This window comes from Peromyscus leucopus, chromosome 7, assembly GCF_004664715.2.
Source record: "Peromyscus leucopus breed LL Stock chromosome 7, UCI_PerLeu_2.1, whole genome shotgun sequence".
Taxonomy (NCBI): domain Eukaryota; kingdom Metazoa; phylum Chordata; class Mammalia; order Rodentia; family Cricetidae; genus Peromyscus; species Peromyscus leucopus.
Window position 1 is genome coordinate 17309355 of NC_051069.1, and position 16955 is coordinate 17326309.

The 16955-nt window shown below is 37.5% G+C and overlaps 1 protein-coding gene across 2 annotated transcripts in view; it reads left to right on the forward strand.

Moving 5' to 3' along the window:
- The window catches only part of Scaper (S-phase cyclin A associated protein in the ER), a 359173-nt gene that overhangs the window by 162390 nt on the left and 179828 nt on the right, over positions 1-16955 (forward strand). For both annotated transcript variants that reach the window (XM_028865018.2, XM_028865019.2), the window contains exon 23: positions 9841-9967. In XM_028865018.2, coding sequence (XP_028720851.1) covers positions 9841-9967 — 127 coding nt within the window. The remainder of the gene's footprint in view (positions 1-9840; positions 9968-16955) is intronic.

Below are 16955 nucleotides of genomic sequence, written 5' to 3' on the forward strand. Positions count from 1 at the left end.
CAACAGAATAAAAACACCTGTATATAAGCCCTGATAAATCCTTTGCTTCTGTCACAACTGCTTTTGTGAAGAAAATAAAATTGTAAGGCAAGTCACTTGGCCACATCCCAGGTAACTATGGGAAGAGGAATGTACAAGTGGTAGCTATCACAAAGTGATTCTTTAAAAGTCTTTAATGTAGTTCTATTATAAAGCTCTGAGAATTCTCCTCTTTGACTGTTCTCTATTTTAGTATCTTTTGTTTGGTACCATCTCATCTTCTTGAAGTCTAGGAAATCAGCTAGAGAATTTCTTCCTTGGTAGTATCTTTTAGTTCATAACTTTACAAAATAGTACTGGATTTTTAATTTATTTATTTATTTTAATTTTAATTTTATTTTATTTTATTGGTTTTTTTTGAGACAGGGTTTCTCTGTGTAGCTTTGTGCCTTTCCTGGATCTTGCTCTGTAGACCAGGTTGGCCTCAAACTCACAAAGATCCATCTGCCTCTGCCTCCCTAGTGCTGGGATTAAAGGTGTGCGCCACTACCGCCTGGCTTACATTTATTTTTTAATCCAGACTGATCTCGCAAACTCCATGTTTCCAGTTTAATTAGTATTTGACTTTGATGTCTATACACTTGGACCCTTTATATAAACATGTATGAAGTAAAACTCCTAATATTAGTTCTCATAATCTTGCTCATTTTAGGCAATGGCAAATACATCTTGAAAATGGAAGCTTTTTCTTATTTTTCATACTCTTTTTAAAATTCCTTAGCAGATTGCCCTTCCCTTCAGAATGTGACCACTGTTCTCTACTTCCAAAATCGCTACCCCTGTCTAAGACTTCTTAAACTCTTTCCACATGTGACTTCTTTTCACTAGAGGAATTTTTATAGAGCCATGAGTATGTACATGTATCAATTATTTAGGGAAATCGAATGCTTACTGATAATAAATCATAAAGAACTTTAGTTTAAAATAATTCTTTGATATATGTATTATTTTACCATTCTTTAAAGATGAAAGCATTTCAATCAATGATATAGAGTTGATTTTTACATAAAGCATTAAAACTTTGCTGAATATTTGATGCTTAAGGACATAGAGCACCTTCAACCATTTCCAGAGTTGACCGATGTTTCTATTTTATAATTCTTAATTCTGAGACTACGACTTCAAGTAAATAAGTAACATGAAATGGCAAGAGTATATGTAGGGCCTTTTTATAAAATGTTGGAAATTTTTTCCTAATCCAAAGACAAAACTCATTTTACAATTTTTGTGAAACTTAAGTTAGCAACTCAAACAGCAGTACTAAAAACCAAATATCCTACCCAAAAAACTGCTTTAATTTGATACTTTAATGCTGAGGAATGACACTTGTGAATTGTGTATTTTCCATAATTAAAGCATTATATTCATATGATATCAGAAAACTTTATATGTGTAAAAACACTGTAATTCATGACATACAGTAGTCCTGAATCAGTGCCAAGGCTTTTCATGTAATTTTTTTGTTGGTTTTATGTGGTATGATAGCATGTGCAATGCAAAGTGTGCAAATTGTGTGTTGAAAGCCAAGGCTGCAGTGAAGTCACATGTTACTAAATGTGTAAGCACATCTCATATTTATTATGTATCTAATTTTAAATTAATGTTTGGTCTTTGCATTTAGAAACCTTTTTACTGTTGCCAGTTTTCCTTTTCTGCATGGGATTGGAAGCCAAGGCTTCCGAAGCTGGGCTGTAGCTTGAGCTACTTTCCTTCCTCAACTGAATTGCTGTTGTTAGTGCCTTAGTCTCACAGCCTGTGTGTTCTTCACAGCAGTCCATTCCCCAGGGGCAACAAGAAGGAGTGACAGCAGCATACTTTAAAATATTGTCAATCCTCATATCGAAATGAAAAGAACATCATTCTTTTAATTCTTGCTTTAGCGTGATTGCTAAAGCAATATTTAGCAATCACGTATTTTACAAAGATGATTATTTGGAATAAAACTGAAAGTGAATAAACTTTAGACAATCAAAATAACACATTAAATAAGGTCTATGAATAAGCATTGAATTTAGAGTTACTTTAGAATTAAAATTATCCAATTCCCAGAAGAAAGATACTATGTATAAAATAACTATAGTTTAACTAATTTTGTAGTATTGGTGTTTAAAGTTTGGAACATTGAGGAAATATGTCTCCCAAAGTTTATTTTTTGTACCTGTGACAATTTTAGTAGTACTACTCTTCTGCATCTCACCACTTTTCCGTCTCAACTTTATGTGCTCTTTTTTCTTTTTTCAACCTACCGAGTCTGCTCAATACTGTCAGTATATACATGAGTGTAGGGCCATCTACTGGAACATGGGGCCACATCTCTTAAGGAAACTGACTCCCTCTCCCAGCAGCCCTCAGTTACCAATAGCTCATTAATTAGGCATAGAATGTCATGATCCCCTCTGTAGTGTTTTGAATGAGAATGATCACAATAGGCTCAAATGTTTGAATACTTGGTCCCCTGGTGGTGGAAGTAGTTGAGAAGGATTAGGAGGTGTGGCCTTGTTGGAGAATGTGTGTCATTGGGGGTGGGCTTTGAGGTCTCAAAAGCCTACACCATTTGATTAGTTCTCTTTCCCTGTCTCATGTGTGTGGATCACATATGCTTCTCAGTTACTGTTCCAGTGCCATGCTTGCCATGCCATGCCTGCCTTCGGGCCTGCTGTGATAGTCATGTACTAATGCTCGCTCGGGCACTGGGAGCTGCTGTGAGTTCTTGTGTGCAACAGCCCTGTCATGTCTGGAAAACATGGTTGCTGTTGTCATGCACTCTATCTGGCTCTTAAAATCTTTCTATGTCATCTTCTAGGATTATCCCTGAGCTTTGGGTTGAGAAAAGTATTTTATCACCTTAGTTTTGATATGAAGATTGAAGTTATTTTAAAAATAGGCTGCTGTTGCTCCTGCTGGTTGGCCTGTGGAGAACATACTGTTGTGAGGAACTGTGATCTAGTTGTCCCATTTAGAGTTCATTACACCACAGTCTTTTAGTCTCTTTGTTTCTTCATGTTGACTTTTTGTGGGTTTCTATTGTGATTGTCATCTATTACAAAAGGAAGCATCTCTAATGAGTGTTAAATGATGTACTAATCTATGGGTACAAAGGTAAATACTTAGGAGGCAGTTTAATACTATGTCCATTTAGCAGAATAAAAATAGTAAGTTCTCTCTTTGGGCTTATGACATCCTCAACCATGGGTGCTTAGCCAAGTTAAGAGTGTCAGACATGATTTCTATCTTAGAGACTAGAATTCTTTAACTTAATGTGCCCCAAAGAAATGGAGTTCTCAGTCTTGAATAAAGGAGGTTGGTCGAATATAGTAGAAATCAGGTAAAATTCATATGAGTTTATAAGATTTTTTTTAACTTTGAATGTTATATATTTTTGTATGTGTGTTCATACCTTTATACACATGTATGTATATGCACGTGTGCATGCACATACACACACACACACACACACACACACACACACACACACGCTGACTTCCTAGATTTGTCTGTTAAGAAGACTTACAAACAGTGACTTAATGGCAGTTTTGTTCATTAATGCTCACTGATTTAGGACCTGAAATATCATTTCTTGTAAAAAGAAAAAAAGATACATTGAATTGGGAGATTCCATATCTGAATGCATTGTCACACATCTGGTAAGGAAGGTCTTAAAGACTACTGTTATATTATTAAAGAACTCAGGCATCAACTTGAAGAGTCTCCTTGCAAAAGATGGGCAGTTAGAATTTCATGAAGGATAATTAATTGTACTGATTAAAACATAGCAAACAAGTGAAAGTCATGAGTTTATAATATTCTAAATAGTCAGTTATTTCTGGAAGATAATAAAATCAGTAAAGGGAAAGAGTCAGACATTCTTCCTGCCTTTTCTATATGAATTTGGTAACTAAATAGTACATGTAAAATTTTTTTCTTTAAAATTATTCCTGATTATATGCAAAAATTATACTTTTTCTCTCACTCTGGTTTATTGTCCTTCTTTCAAAAGAAAACCAGTACTTTAACCATTAAGTGAAGCAACCATGTTACAATAGGGTATCAGCACTTGAGTAGTCTGGAGTAGAAACTTTGATATGGAATAGGGCAGTATGGTCTGCTAAGGGTAATCCAATAGGAATGAATGGAGTTTCTCTATGGAAAGACATCTTAGGAAAGTTTGCCAGAGCCCATTTGAGGGATGGGGAGTTGAGGTGGGAAGCAATGGCAAACAATGTCAAAACTCAAATTTATGAGGAGCATCAGAGAGCCCCAAATAGGCAATAAAAGCCCTAGTGTGGACAATGGCATATATACAGTAACACAGACAATATGTTTTGGAGGATAATTGGCTAAATATGTAAATATATTAGGGGTGGTAAAAGACAGGTTGCTAACTACTATAGAGAACAGTTAATATAGCCAGAAAAAAAAATAGCAAAACTCTCTGGTATTGAATTAGATTATGAAAATGTGTGTTTTCTAATATATATGTATGAACATAGATGTATAAATGTAAAGTGATATGCATACATTCCTAGCTTGCCCCATTGAGGAGATGCTTAGTAGTAGAACAGTTGATAACATTAGGTACATCCAACATACTCATCTAAGTGTGTGGTTTACATAGTTCTCTAAAAACAGAAAATGATGTCGTTTTTTCCATAACAAGAGATATCAGCAGCAAAATGAGGGTTGAGTTCTACGAAGCCTTAACGAGTTATTTTCTACCAATAAAAATTGAGAGTCAGATGTTGGGATAAGAACCTGAAAGTTCAGAGGAGCAGGGGAGCAGCCACCAGTGACTTCCTTTTTTTTCCATTTCTTCCTTCAAAAAGGCAAGGATCCTCCTCTCAGCCCCGCCTTACTACTTCCTGTCTCCTATCTGTCTATAGTTCTCCAAACATCTATGGTTAATTTTGGTCAGCTAGTTGCTACCTTCACCCTCTGACTCCAAGCAAGCTTTATTTGTCAGAACACAATCAAAATATCACACAACAGAGTTACACTTAAGCCACTTATTTAGAATGCAGTTAGAGGTTATACTAGTTTAGGAAAATGACAATGGTAGGGTCTCCTTTAGGTTCCATCCTCACCAGTCATGAGTAGTTAGCTAGATTTAGAGTTCCAGGTATGAATTCCCTCCTTTTGAGCAGATCTTAAATCTAGTTAAATGGCTGTTGGTTACCTCCCGGATGTAAGTGCCACTATTGCACTACGTTGCCATTCTGGTCATTGTTATGGTTCATAGGTGTTAATTGGGATAGGAGTGCTGAATGCTTTTGTCTCTTGGCAACTTCCATGGCTCATTCTGATATTATGAGAACTAATACTCAGGGAAGAGGTTCCAAGATCATAAAACCAGATTGATCATCCACAGTATCTGAAGTTTGTGGTGTCTTCAGCAATAGGGTCTTACCTTCTTTTTCTGGAAAGCCCCAATGGCAACAGCAACAGCCTACATAGTCTTGGGGAATCTCTTGTATACTCTTCTAACCAACAGTTCAAAAGGAAGTTTCCCATACTTGCCACTGGGGCTTTTTAGATAGTCTCTGATTTGTGGGGGGAAGTGTTACCACCCCAAGTGTTACAACTTCAACGTGTGTTGTATATTGTACTTTTAAGTGAACAAATGATATAATTCCCTAGAGATTGTTTTGTATTTACATCTGTCAATGACAAATTTGAGCTTAGAGTTGTTGAAATTTGTTCATATTTTAAGAATAAAATGTCCATCTCTTAACATTCTCCACAAAGCTGTTTACATAACAGATACTTCTCATGCATTAGGCAAGGAATTACTTTCTCTACTTTTGCTTTCTGCTAAAAAAAAAAAAAAAAAAAAAAAAAAGATTACCTGTCAAAAGTAACCCTAATAACGATTTCTGTGTTGAAAGCTGCATTCTCTAAGCTGCTTTTGTCCGTAGACTTTAGGAAAGATACAGATTTCAGCTTGACTTCTGCAGTGCTCTATAATTATTGATAATAACCATCAAAATCTGATGTTTTGTTTTTCTTGAAAGGGGCTATATTGTCTGTGCGCTTGAGTAGTGGCAGGGAAAGGCACTGGGGTTTAGCTCATGTTACCAAGTACCCCCTTGATTTGGCATTCTTCCTTGAAGGTAGGTTCATATGTACTTCAGACTGATTTAACTCAGTGAAATATAAGCTCCTTTCATTCTGTGAATTAAAATGGTCCTTGTACTTCCCTAAGTCCTTCTGGTTTCCAATGGAATGTGATCATTCTTGGTAAGAATACTGCCAGCTTCTGTTATTATGGCTGGATATTCAGTTACATACTGGCAGACTTTATTCAACCAAAAGCCAAAGTAGTTACTTATCCATTGCACAGTGAAGTTTACTGCTAGAGCTCTTCCACATGGTAAGATCAGTAACTAGTGTTGGATGCGAATCTGTTTCATACTTGATTAGAAGAGAAATGCTGCTGGTATTGTTTTATATTTTGTATTCCTCTTTTCCTTTTGTTTGGTCTAGACCTTGTTAAGGTTAGTAATTACAGTTGATTTAGACAATGATTTATTTATTGTCTATTGTAGTAAATGGTATTAGGTGCAATCTCTGATATTAAAAGAGTCTAGGGAGGCAGAATGAGGGAGAAGGGGGAAGGCAGGGGAGAGGAGAGGAGAGGGAAGAGAGAGAGAGAGACACAGAGAGAGAGAGATCTGGCTTTTAAGATAAAGAAACTATAATGTAGAAAAATGAAATAATATCCCTAGGGGTAATACACAAGCTGTGTGCTGGCTCCAGATTTTAAGCATAGGTACTTTGGTTTTTAGAGTTTATATTCTTTCTATGACTTACTGATAGATGACATTTAAACTGTAGTTCACTGCTGCTTTTTGAGTTGTTGTTACTATTGTATTCTTTGGCAAATATTTAAATTTTACCTGAATAAATTTTAAGTAAAATTGTATTTTATGGAGTTACGCCTCTGTGAACCAATCTTCCCTATTTGGGTTGACTAATGTGGCATGGGAGTTGGAGATCAAATGTGTGAGTCCCAATAGTACATTTCGAAGCTGATTGGCCTTGAGAAAGTTGTCTAGCTTCCCTGAGCCTTCTTTAGCTTCCTCAGTTTTCTGACACAGTATGAAGTGACAATGTTATTAAGATGACTAAAGAAAGTCCATACATGAAGTTAATTTGTAGCCTATAAGATTAATAGATATTGTTAATATTAAAGAAGAAATCTCTTGTCAACAGTATTCACTCAATAAATAACTAATGAGTACATTTTTGTACACCTAATGTGTTCAGTGGTAGATAAGGAACCTCTTTCATGAACTTGACACTGTGTGTTCTGTGCAGTCCAAAGAAGGATCTACAACAGTCATACTTTCAATTTTAAATGAGTGAGTTTATTAAGTATATAGCGAGCAAACACTAAATAGTGAATAGAAAATAGAAGCAGAAGATGTGATTTATATATTGTGCACCCCAATAAACTTATCTAGGGGTCAGAGAACAGAAACAGCCACTACATTAAACATAGAGGTTGGACAGTGGTAGCACACACCTTTAATCCTAGCACTTGAGATCTCATGTCTTGGGAAAAACACATAGCTTTTAGGCTTTTAGCAGCAGTTCAACTGAGATCCATTCAGATGAGGACTCAGAGGCTTCCAGTTTGACGAAACAAGGTCAGCTGAGAAGTTGGCAAGGTGAGGTTAGCTGTGGCTTCTTCTGTCTCTCTGATCTTTCAGAATTTACTCCTATACCTGGCTCCATGTAATTCATTAATAAGATCATTTAATATTCATGTTTCAAGAAGATATAGCTAAACATTGACAAATTGGCTACTCAGTCCATCCAACAGAGACAAGTGAATAGCTCAGTTGAGTGAGCAAGCAAAAGATTACATCAATTTGGGGGCTTACAAGTCTCTAGCAGAAATTGACTAGGGAGCCACTGGAGTTCCAATTAAGAGAGTCGCAGGGCAGAGCATGATGTCCCCATAGTTGAGGCTTTCAAGTAAAGGGACAAATAGCAGCAGATAGCATTGTCAAATCTGGTGCTCACAACACACAGCAAAAAAAAAAAAAAAAAAAAAAAAAAAGGGAAATTTGAGTAGTGACCTAGACTTCCTGATTGAACTTTTCTCCATGGATGAGCTTCCTGTGTCTGAACATCTGCCTTCATGTTCTCACTGTATGCATTTTTATATCAGGGGATAAACAGCAGTCACCTCTGCTGGAAATGGCTTGGTTTCTAGCTGTTCTTGAGGACACAGTGTTTTTAATACCCTAAGCTTCTTGTCTTCCCTCTCTGTTACAGAGATAGGGACCAACCTGACCCAGACCAGGGTTTAGGGAAACACTTGGCATAAACGTATTTGTTTCCTAAGTTGGGGGGATTACCCCACTTTTAGAGCAAGTTTCTTTGATAACTCAAATGGCTCGTAGCAATTGAGCAATATAATGTAAATTACATTTGCTTTTGCACTGCTTAATTCAATAGCTTCTAGTCACACATGCATTACCACTAAACTCTTAAAATTCAATTCAACTTAGTGTTCGGTGCTTAGTATACTCCATGTGCTCAATAACCACATGGAGCTAGAAATTACCATGTTGGGATATGCAATCAAAGAACATATATGTCATTGTAGAAAACTCTTCATGGGAAAAGCACACATTAAACAGCCCATTATTTAATTTGCCTGTGGTAAGCGCATTAAAGAAATAGCCAAAGTACAGAAAGTGACTTCTGTGCTAAAATCAGAGAGATATGTAGGGATTTCCTATGTAATGTGAGAGTGGAGAAAGCATTTCAGGAGGAAATGAAGAGTATTTTCAAAGACTAAGACAGGAAGAAAAGGAATTGAGATCCAGAAGAACCTCATTGCAGTTTGTATTGAGGGTTTAGCCCTGCTGATGAAGAGAGGACCTCCCTAGGCTGTAATAGGAGAGATCAGAAGAGATGAGTGACTAGAGGTAATGATGAGACTTGGTTTTCTTCTACTAGCCTCTGTTCTCTGTATGAAACATAAGCTCTTAAAAATAAACGAGAGAGGAGCTTGTCCAATGTAAGTAACGAATGAAACAACGGAGAGTATGTCTAATACAATTTTTTAAGAATTTGATTGTAGTTATGTCTTGTGGAGTCTGTCCTACTTGAAAAGTTTGAAGACAGATGAGAGAGGGAGAATAGACTTGGGAAGTATCTGGAAGGCCATCTGGTGACTCGTTGACTGCTCAAGGGAGTCAACAGGAAAGAAGGCTGGACCAAGAAGTAAAGGAAAGCAAAGGGAGGCCTATTATGAGATGTTAACCTCAGTATGGCATTCCTAAATAGAAAGCAAATGAATACTCTTGTTCTAGAAAGGAATACCAAACTTCCTAAACTTCCTATAAAGTGGACCATGGGAAGACTAACATTGAGGGAATTCGCAGTGCTTCTATATCTGAGTCTAACAAGAGGATTTGGATCAGAATGTGAAAGCCTTCTCAGGTTCTTTACTCATGTTCAGATCATGATCCTGTCACTTTCTCCCACTCTCAAGTCTTTTCTAATTTGACGATCACACAGAAAGAATGTTTTCTATTAGTGCAGCCAAGGCTGATGTTGTCTGGTAGTCATTTCATTAAATGGGGAATAAATGGGTGGTGTTAAAGATGAAGAGCTACAATTTTGTCTGTTTACCTCCCCTGGCTGCTCTCTGGAGAGGTTTCAGGTAGAAAGTAACTTGTGTTTCACATGTTTTAGAGAAATGAAGTTTATGATCTCAAAAAAATTCATATATATTTATATACCCATACATACATAATTAATGCATTTTCTCCCTTTGTATTCAAGGCTTCAGAGATTAGCCAAAGATCTTGTAAAACAAGTTCAAGTACAAGACAGTGGCTCGTGGGTAAACAATAAGGCTTCAGCTTTGGATCGGACCCTTGGTGAGATTGCTAGAATATTGGAGAAAGAGGTATGTAACAAGCCTTTGTTGCCTGACCTTGATCTTTGTGATTTCTCACTATGACAGGAAATACAGCAGAATTTGTGTCTTTCTTTTGTGTTGTTGAAAGCCAGTCAACAATTGATAATTTTAAATTTTTTGTTCTTTTTGTGTTATTCAAAGTTTTTTTTTTATTTTCTTAGTGAAGTCATAATTGGACCATGGTTTCTGTGATGATTTTCCCCTTATAAGTAAATGAAATTGTTTAATGAGGAGTGATAACTATACAGACATGCAATTTTTATGGCAGAAAATACAAAATTTTGAATTATATGCCTTATAAATTTCAACAAAATATCTGTGAAATGTCCATTTCCTCCCCAGTTTAGCCAGAAAATTGACAGTTTTCTTTAATAATTTAAGTTACTTGTTTCAGCAACACTTTAAAATTCATAATGATTCTAATTAAATAGTATTACACAGAGAAGAAAAATGTTAACGTGTATAAAGAAGACATAAAGTTCTACATAATTTCCATTAATAACATTTCCTGTTATTTTCCTCTAGTCTCTGTATTGTACATTTACTCCCATTATCTGGCTACTTTCATGCTTTCTCATATCTTTAGTTTTTTTTTAAAGTGATTCTTAAAATTTGTTTTGGGAATTTCATACTGTGATTATACCATTTCCTTGTAACTGAATGACAATATCACAATTTAATAATTTATTAACATTTAGATAAGATCTCATTTCTCATTTAAGGTAATGGCTATAATTATTAGCAGCATTTTTATTTTTGTTTTCTGGATTTAAAATGTATTATGCAGTATTTGATATATACGTGATTATATAGTAATGAAATGGTAGTGGAAAGCCTGTGACCTTACCACATAAAAGATAAGTTGTTACCAGTATAGTTGTAGTTCCTGGAAATAATTTCCTCACGCATCCCCCTGCTTCCTCTGAGGTAAACTGTAGAGAATGAAAGGTATATCATTTTCTTGTTTTAAAAACAGTTTTATTGCTTTGTCATACAAGGTTTTTCCTTCTTAAATAATATACTAACCAATCTTCCTTGTTTGCCTTCTATAAAATATATCATAGACCTATGTTATTGGTCAGATCTATATATTTGTTTAGTTTTATTAGTCTTGTAAGTGTAGCTGGAATATTTTCATTCATCTTCTGTACTACAAAGTACTTGATTGTGTTAGTACTATATCAGACTTCAGAATCACTTAAGGGCTTGTTAAAACATATATTGGATTTCTGATTTGGTAGGTTTAGGTTGGGTCCCAAGAATGTCTAATATATTCTGAGATGAGGGTGATACTAGTCCAAAAACCTTATTTTGAGAATCACTGCTGTAGGTTGGGGCATATGCCTTCAGTGTGGAATTGCTGGCATCTCAGGTATATGAATGACCAACCTTTATGCCAAAATGCACTTTGGCATATACAGTGCAGTCTTCCAAGGGAACCAACAGCAGCATGTTCAGTGCTGCCTTGTGGCAGAAACACGCAGTGAGTTCCTCTCTAAAATATCCCTTTCAGGGTGTTGGAGAGCTCATAAATTATTAGTTGTCAGCATGTGCTAAGTAGATTATTTAGAAGTTTGATATGTCAGAAGAAAAAAAAAACCCTAAATGCCATATGCTGATCATTTTTGAAATTTAATTAAAGGATATTTGCTTAAAGATACCACTGTCATAACTAACCTCAGAAAAAAGCATTTTAGATTGAATTATTCAAAGAATTTTTTTTTTTTTTTTTTTTTGAGACAGGGTTTCTCTGTGTAGCTTTGCGCCTTTCCTGGGACTCACTTGGTAGCCCAGGCTGGCCTCAAACTCACAGAGATCCACCTGGCTCTGCCTCCTGAGTGCTGGGATTAAAGGCGTGCACCACCACCGCCCGGCCCATCAAAGAATTTTTAAGACAAAAGTTAACATAATCTGTATAAAGAATATATTTAATGTAGATGTCTAAATAAGATTATTTAATGCACAATGGGGGCAATTTACCAGAATACCACAAATTTCATATAATTTAAAAGAGAAAAATGTTGTCTGGCTCCGAGTTTAAATGGTCTGTGACAGGAACCTTGCTGTGAAGCTGGCCTTGGAGCACACACTGAAGGACCACCTACGAGTGTAAAACGAGCCGCAGAAAGATCCCTCAGCGGCTTTGATGACTAAAGTCCTTTTCACCTGGCCAAGACACACAGACTTTCCAGAGACCTGTGTTCTGTAGAGCTGCACGGACATTGCAGTGTAATCCAGCTGACGATAGTAATAACTCAGGGCTAGGCATTGTAAATAACTGTTCTTTTATGTTTGGAAAGCTGCCTGGAGTAACAAAACTCCAGGAAGGATGTGAAGGCAGAGTGGGAACGCTGGCTCCTGAGCACACCGTCCTGAGAATGGTGAAGAACGCGTTTGAGGACTTCTTTCCTTACTGGTGTTTTCTCTTTCTGCTTTGATAGTTTCTGTAGATCGTTCTTCTGAGGTCTGAGAACTTTGGAGCCAATAGCTTCAATTTATTCTCAAGATCGTTCTTGCCCAGAAGCATCAGAAGTAAAGAATTCCTAGGATTGTCAGGTCTTCTCAGACTTTTGTGGTTCTCCTCCTGTTCAGAAATGAACAGTGGATAAATTTATTGCATGTGTTATTCTTTTAAAAATATGTAGTAACTTACATGTATAAATAGATGTTGGTCTTTGAAAGATTTGCATCAACTCTCTCAAAAAAATTTTCATGGAGAAAGGAGGATTTTCTTTAAAGAACTGTAATGCCAAAGCAAGAGGAAAACGGCTTAGAAATCTGTGCTTCTGAGTACCCATGAGCACATTCCATCCTGGGGGCTGATGGGGAAATGGAAAGTGTAAGGGCTGCTGAGGTCTGAGGTCTACTAGAAGATTTTCCCTCCATAGCCATCTACTCTCTCATATAATGAACCTTTTATTACTGTCAGGGACTATGGCGAAGACATCTTGGCACAGTACAAAAACTATAACCCAAAAGTTATTTGCAACCCCATTTCACAACACTTTGTTATTTCAAATGGTGAGTTAAATTTCAAGTGGTCTGAGATGGATGAAGTGGCATCTTTCGTGGTAAAATCAATACGGATTATCTCATTTCTTTTTTACTGCATTATGTATTTGCATGTAGGTGTGAGGTCAGAGGACAACTTACAGGAGTCGGGGTCTCTCCACCATGTAGGTCCCAGGAATGGAACTCAGGTTGTTAGGCTCTGTCACAAGTGCTTTTACCCACTGGACCATCTCACTGGCTACCTCAGATAATGTCTGTTGATTTGAGAAGGACAAACAGACAAACATCAAAGAAAACCAAGCACAGAAACAAGCTGTGATGTGTCAAGCTAGAAGCAGCCATGACTACAGGCATTACCGTTCCTGACTGGGGCTAGAGAGGTACATTTGCTGCCTTTAAAGAAATGAAATACAAGCTTGAATGAAATTAGTAGTAGTGACAGAGTAGAACTGATCTCCCACTGATGACAGTAACAATAGAGAGAGGCGAGATATAAATGAGTTAAATTTTTTGAAACATAATGAATTCCTGAGCTGAGTTCAGTTGGTGACTCAGAAGATGTGGGCAAGAGGCTCAGTAGTACTGTTGACATCTTTGTTCAGCTTGCAGTGAGAATCTTTGGAGTCCTGGAACATAACTGGTCAAGACTGAAGGAAACTCATGTTTGAATTAGAAGATTAAACAGTACTCAAACAGAGCTGATGGGTGCGAGATACATCTATCACTGCAGAGCCAGCACTCAGCTCTCCAAGGTGACTTGGGAATTCCAAATCACTGCAAAAAGACCTAAATGATTTTGAATTGCTAGTAACCCATGAGTCTAACAGAAGCAGATGTAAAATTTACTCTGGATAGTGATAATAACGGTCTTGATTTCAAGTAATTTGAACAAAGTTTTCAAATAGAGTATTGCATAGTAAAATAATTAGGCATGTAAAGAGAACTATGGCAGAAATAAAAATCACAATAAGCAGACTTACTGACTCTCCACAACTGTGCTTACCAAATACAAGGGTAAATTACTTTTGTTCTTAAGTAAGACTAAAAAGTATATCGTTTGGAATGCTGGAGAGATGTCTCAACAGTTAAGAACACTGAGTACTCTTTTTGAAGACCCGAGTTCCTTTCCCAGAACCCTGTGTAACTCAAGTTCCAGAGTGTCTGCCATGCAAGTGATGCACTCACATGCATATAGGAAAAATAACTATTCACATAAAAATAAATTTCAAAAATTATAGTGTTTTGAAGTAAGGTGGTGGATTAGAATTTCCATCTTGCAACCATGAATTAGAAGAGTCAGAATAAAAAAGGAGAAACTATAATCTGAGGAAGAGAACATTGTGAGTCAAGAGAAAGCTAACCGATAGCTAAAAAGAACAGAGAAACAGATAGGCAGCACGGAGACCAGTAGGAAATAGTCCACAGTCCCACCCCACCCCACCACCCCCACCACCACCCCCGTTCTCCAGAGAAGACATAGCCTCAAGCAAAAAAAAAAAAAGCCTCCAGTGTTCAGTAACAGCAGACTGTCCTGGTAATCACAGACTGCTGGTCCTATAGCAAAAGCAATCCTGACCTCTTGGGGATGAAATCTAATGACTGGGTTTTGCCTGATAGTGACATTTGTGTGACAGAATAGTAATGAAGTTAGAAATACACCCCCTACTACCTCTACCCCTGACAACCCATCCAATATCTCACAGACATATAGTCGGGTACCATTTTGTGAAAGATTGTAAACTATTTTAGGGACCTGACAACAAAGGTCAGCCACAGTATATGAGTAGAAGATGACCTTGAGACAGTTTCAGAAAAGGGGATGGTATGATTCAGACCTACTATGAAAATGGAGAGAGTAAGGAATGGGAGCTCTGGTGGGAGTAGTGTTCAGTGGCTCCACACTCTGTAGCCATGGTGTGAGCCTGTCACCTGTGATCTACTGCAGGGACTTGTAACTCTGTGCCATATGTGCTGGCCAGTCTTATGTCAACTTGACACACAAACTAGAGTTATCTCGGGCAGGTGAGATGGCTCAGGGGTTAAAAGCACTGACTGCGCTTCCAGAGGTCCTTAGTGCAATTCCCAGCAACCACATGGTGGCTCACAACCATCTATAATAGGATCTGATGCCCCCGTCTGGCATGCAAGCAAACATGCAGAGCACTCATACATAAAATATAAATAAATAAAATATAAAAAACAAAAACTAAAATTATCTGAAAGGAAGGAACCTCAATTGAGGAAAATGCCTTTATAAAATCCACTTATAAGGCATTTTCTTAATTAGTGATTAATGGGGGAGGGCCCAGCCCACTGTGGATGGTTCTGTCCCTGGATTGATGGGCCTGGGTTCTATAAGAAAGCAGGCTGAGCAAGCCATGAGGAACAAGCCAATAAACAGCACCCTTCCATGGCCTCTGCATCAGCTCCTGCCCCCAGCTTCCTGCTTGAGTTCCTGTCTGGACTTCCTTTGATGATGAACACTGCTGTGGAAGTGTAAGCCCAATAAACCCTTTCCTCCCCAGGTTTCTCTGGTTATGGTGCTTCATCACAGCAATAGTAACCATAAGACACCCTGCTACCTGTGGATTACAATGGAGCTGTTAACTGTCAGCCCTATTACCTGTGGATTACTATGTTTAACTCTATACCATTACCTGTGGATTACTATGGAACTGTTAACTGTCTGCCCTGTTACCTGTGGATTAATGTGGAGGCTGTTAACTCCATACCCTGTTACCTGTGGATTACTGTGTTTAACTCTGTACCATTACCTGTGGATTACTATGGAACTGTTAACTCCATACCCTGTTATGTGTGGATTACTGTGGAGGCTGTTAACTTTATGCCCATGACTAGTATTTCACCTTCTAGAGCTACATTTCTGCTGTGTGTGGTTTGCTGTGAGCAGGACTGTGAACTCTGAGCCCAAGTTTGGCAAATTACTCATTTCTGCTTGTTCTCCCCACAATGTACTTCTGGGCAGCTACTAAAAGTACTGAGATGGGCAGGTCGAATGCCTGGTGCCTTTAAGTGCAGAAGTCAGTATTTTGCTTCCTGTACCCTCTGGGGCACCCATGGGACACCTCTTGGTTTGAATATTTGTTCTTTTTAGATGTACAAACCAGGGTGCCTCCGGGGCAAAAGGGAGCCTTCCTAGTCCACAGACCACAAAGCTCTTTGAGTCAGCTGGTTCTTGATAGACAGTTAAGGGGAGCTTCTGAAGTGAATGCAGCTCTGATACTGACACTAACCCTTGGCCTACCCAGCTCACAGCCTGCATACAGCAGCAGCCTGCATAGTGAGAACACCGAACAGAATGAGCTCCACCTCTGACCCGCTACCCTACCCCCAACACCTGGTAGATAGTATCAGAGGCCCCAAAGGGGAGTATCTCCACATGTATTTTAAATCTTTTTTCTTTTTACTGTTATACTCAGTGTTATTTCTGACTTATATTTTGAAGTATAGTGTTTCTATTTTGATTTGTTTTCTTACTTTTGCTTAATTTTATGTATTTTTTCTTTATTTTGCAATGTTTTTGGTCTCTTACTCTTTTCCCCTTCATCATATTCTTTTCATATTTCTTCTTTTTCATCTCCCTTACTTCCCCCTTTTTGTCCCCCACATTTGGTTTTTTTTTTTTTTTGGTATTATTACTTTTACCATTGTTAATGACCTTCATAGTTTATTTTGTATTGTTTTTGTTATTTTCTTTTCTGTGGTTATTGAAGAAAATACTGAATAAAGAAAACCTATTGAGTAAAATTGTTAAAGTTTTCCCAAATCTAGGGGGGGAAAATGGCCATCTAAGTACAGGAAGAAATTAGATTTCCAAATACACATGACCAGAAAATAGCCTCTTTGTGGTGTTTTACATTTAAAATTCCTAAGAACAGAACCAGGATATAATATACAAGAGAAGTGTACCAAGTTACTTAGAGAATAACATCATGCCTTTCGG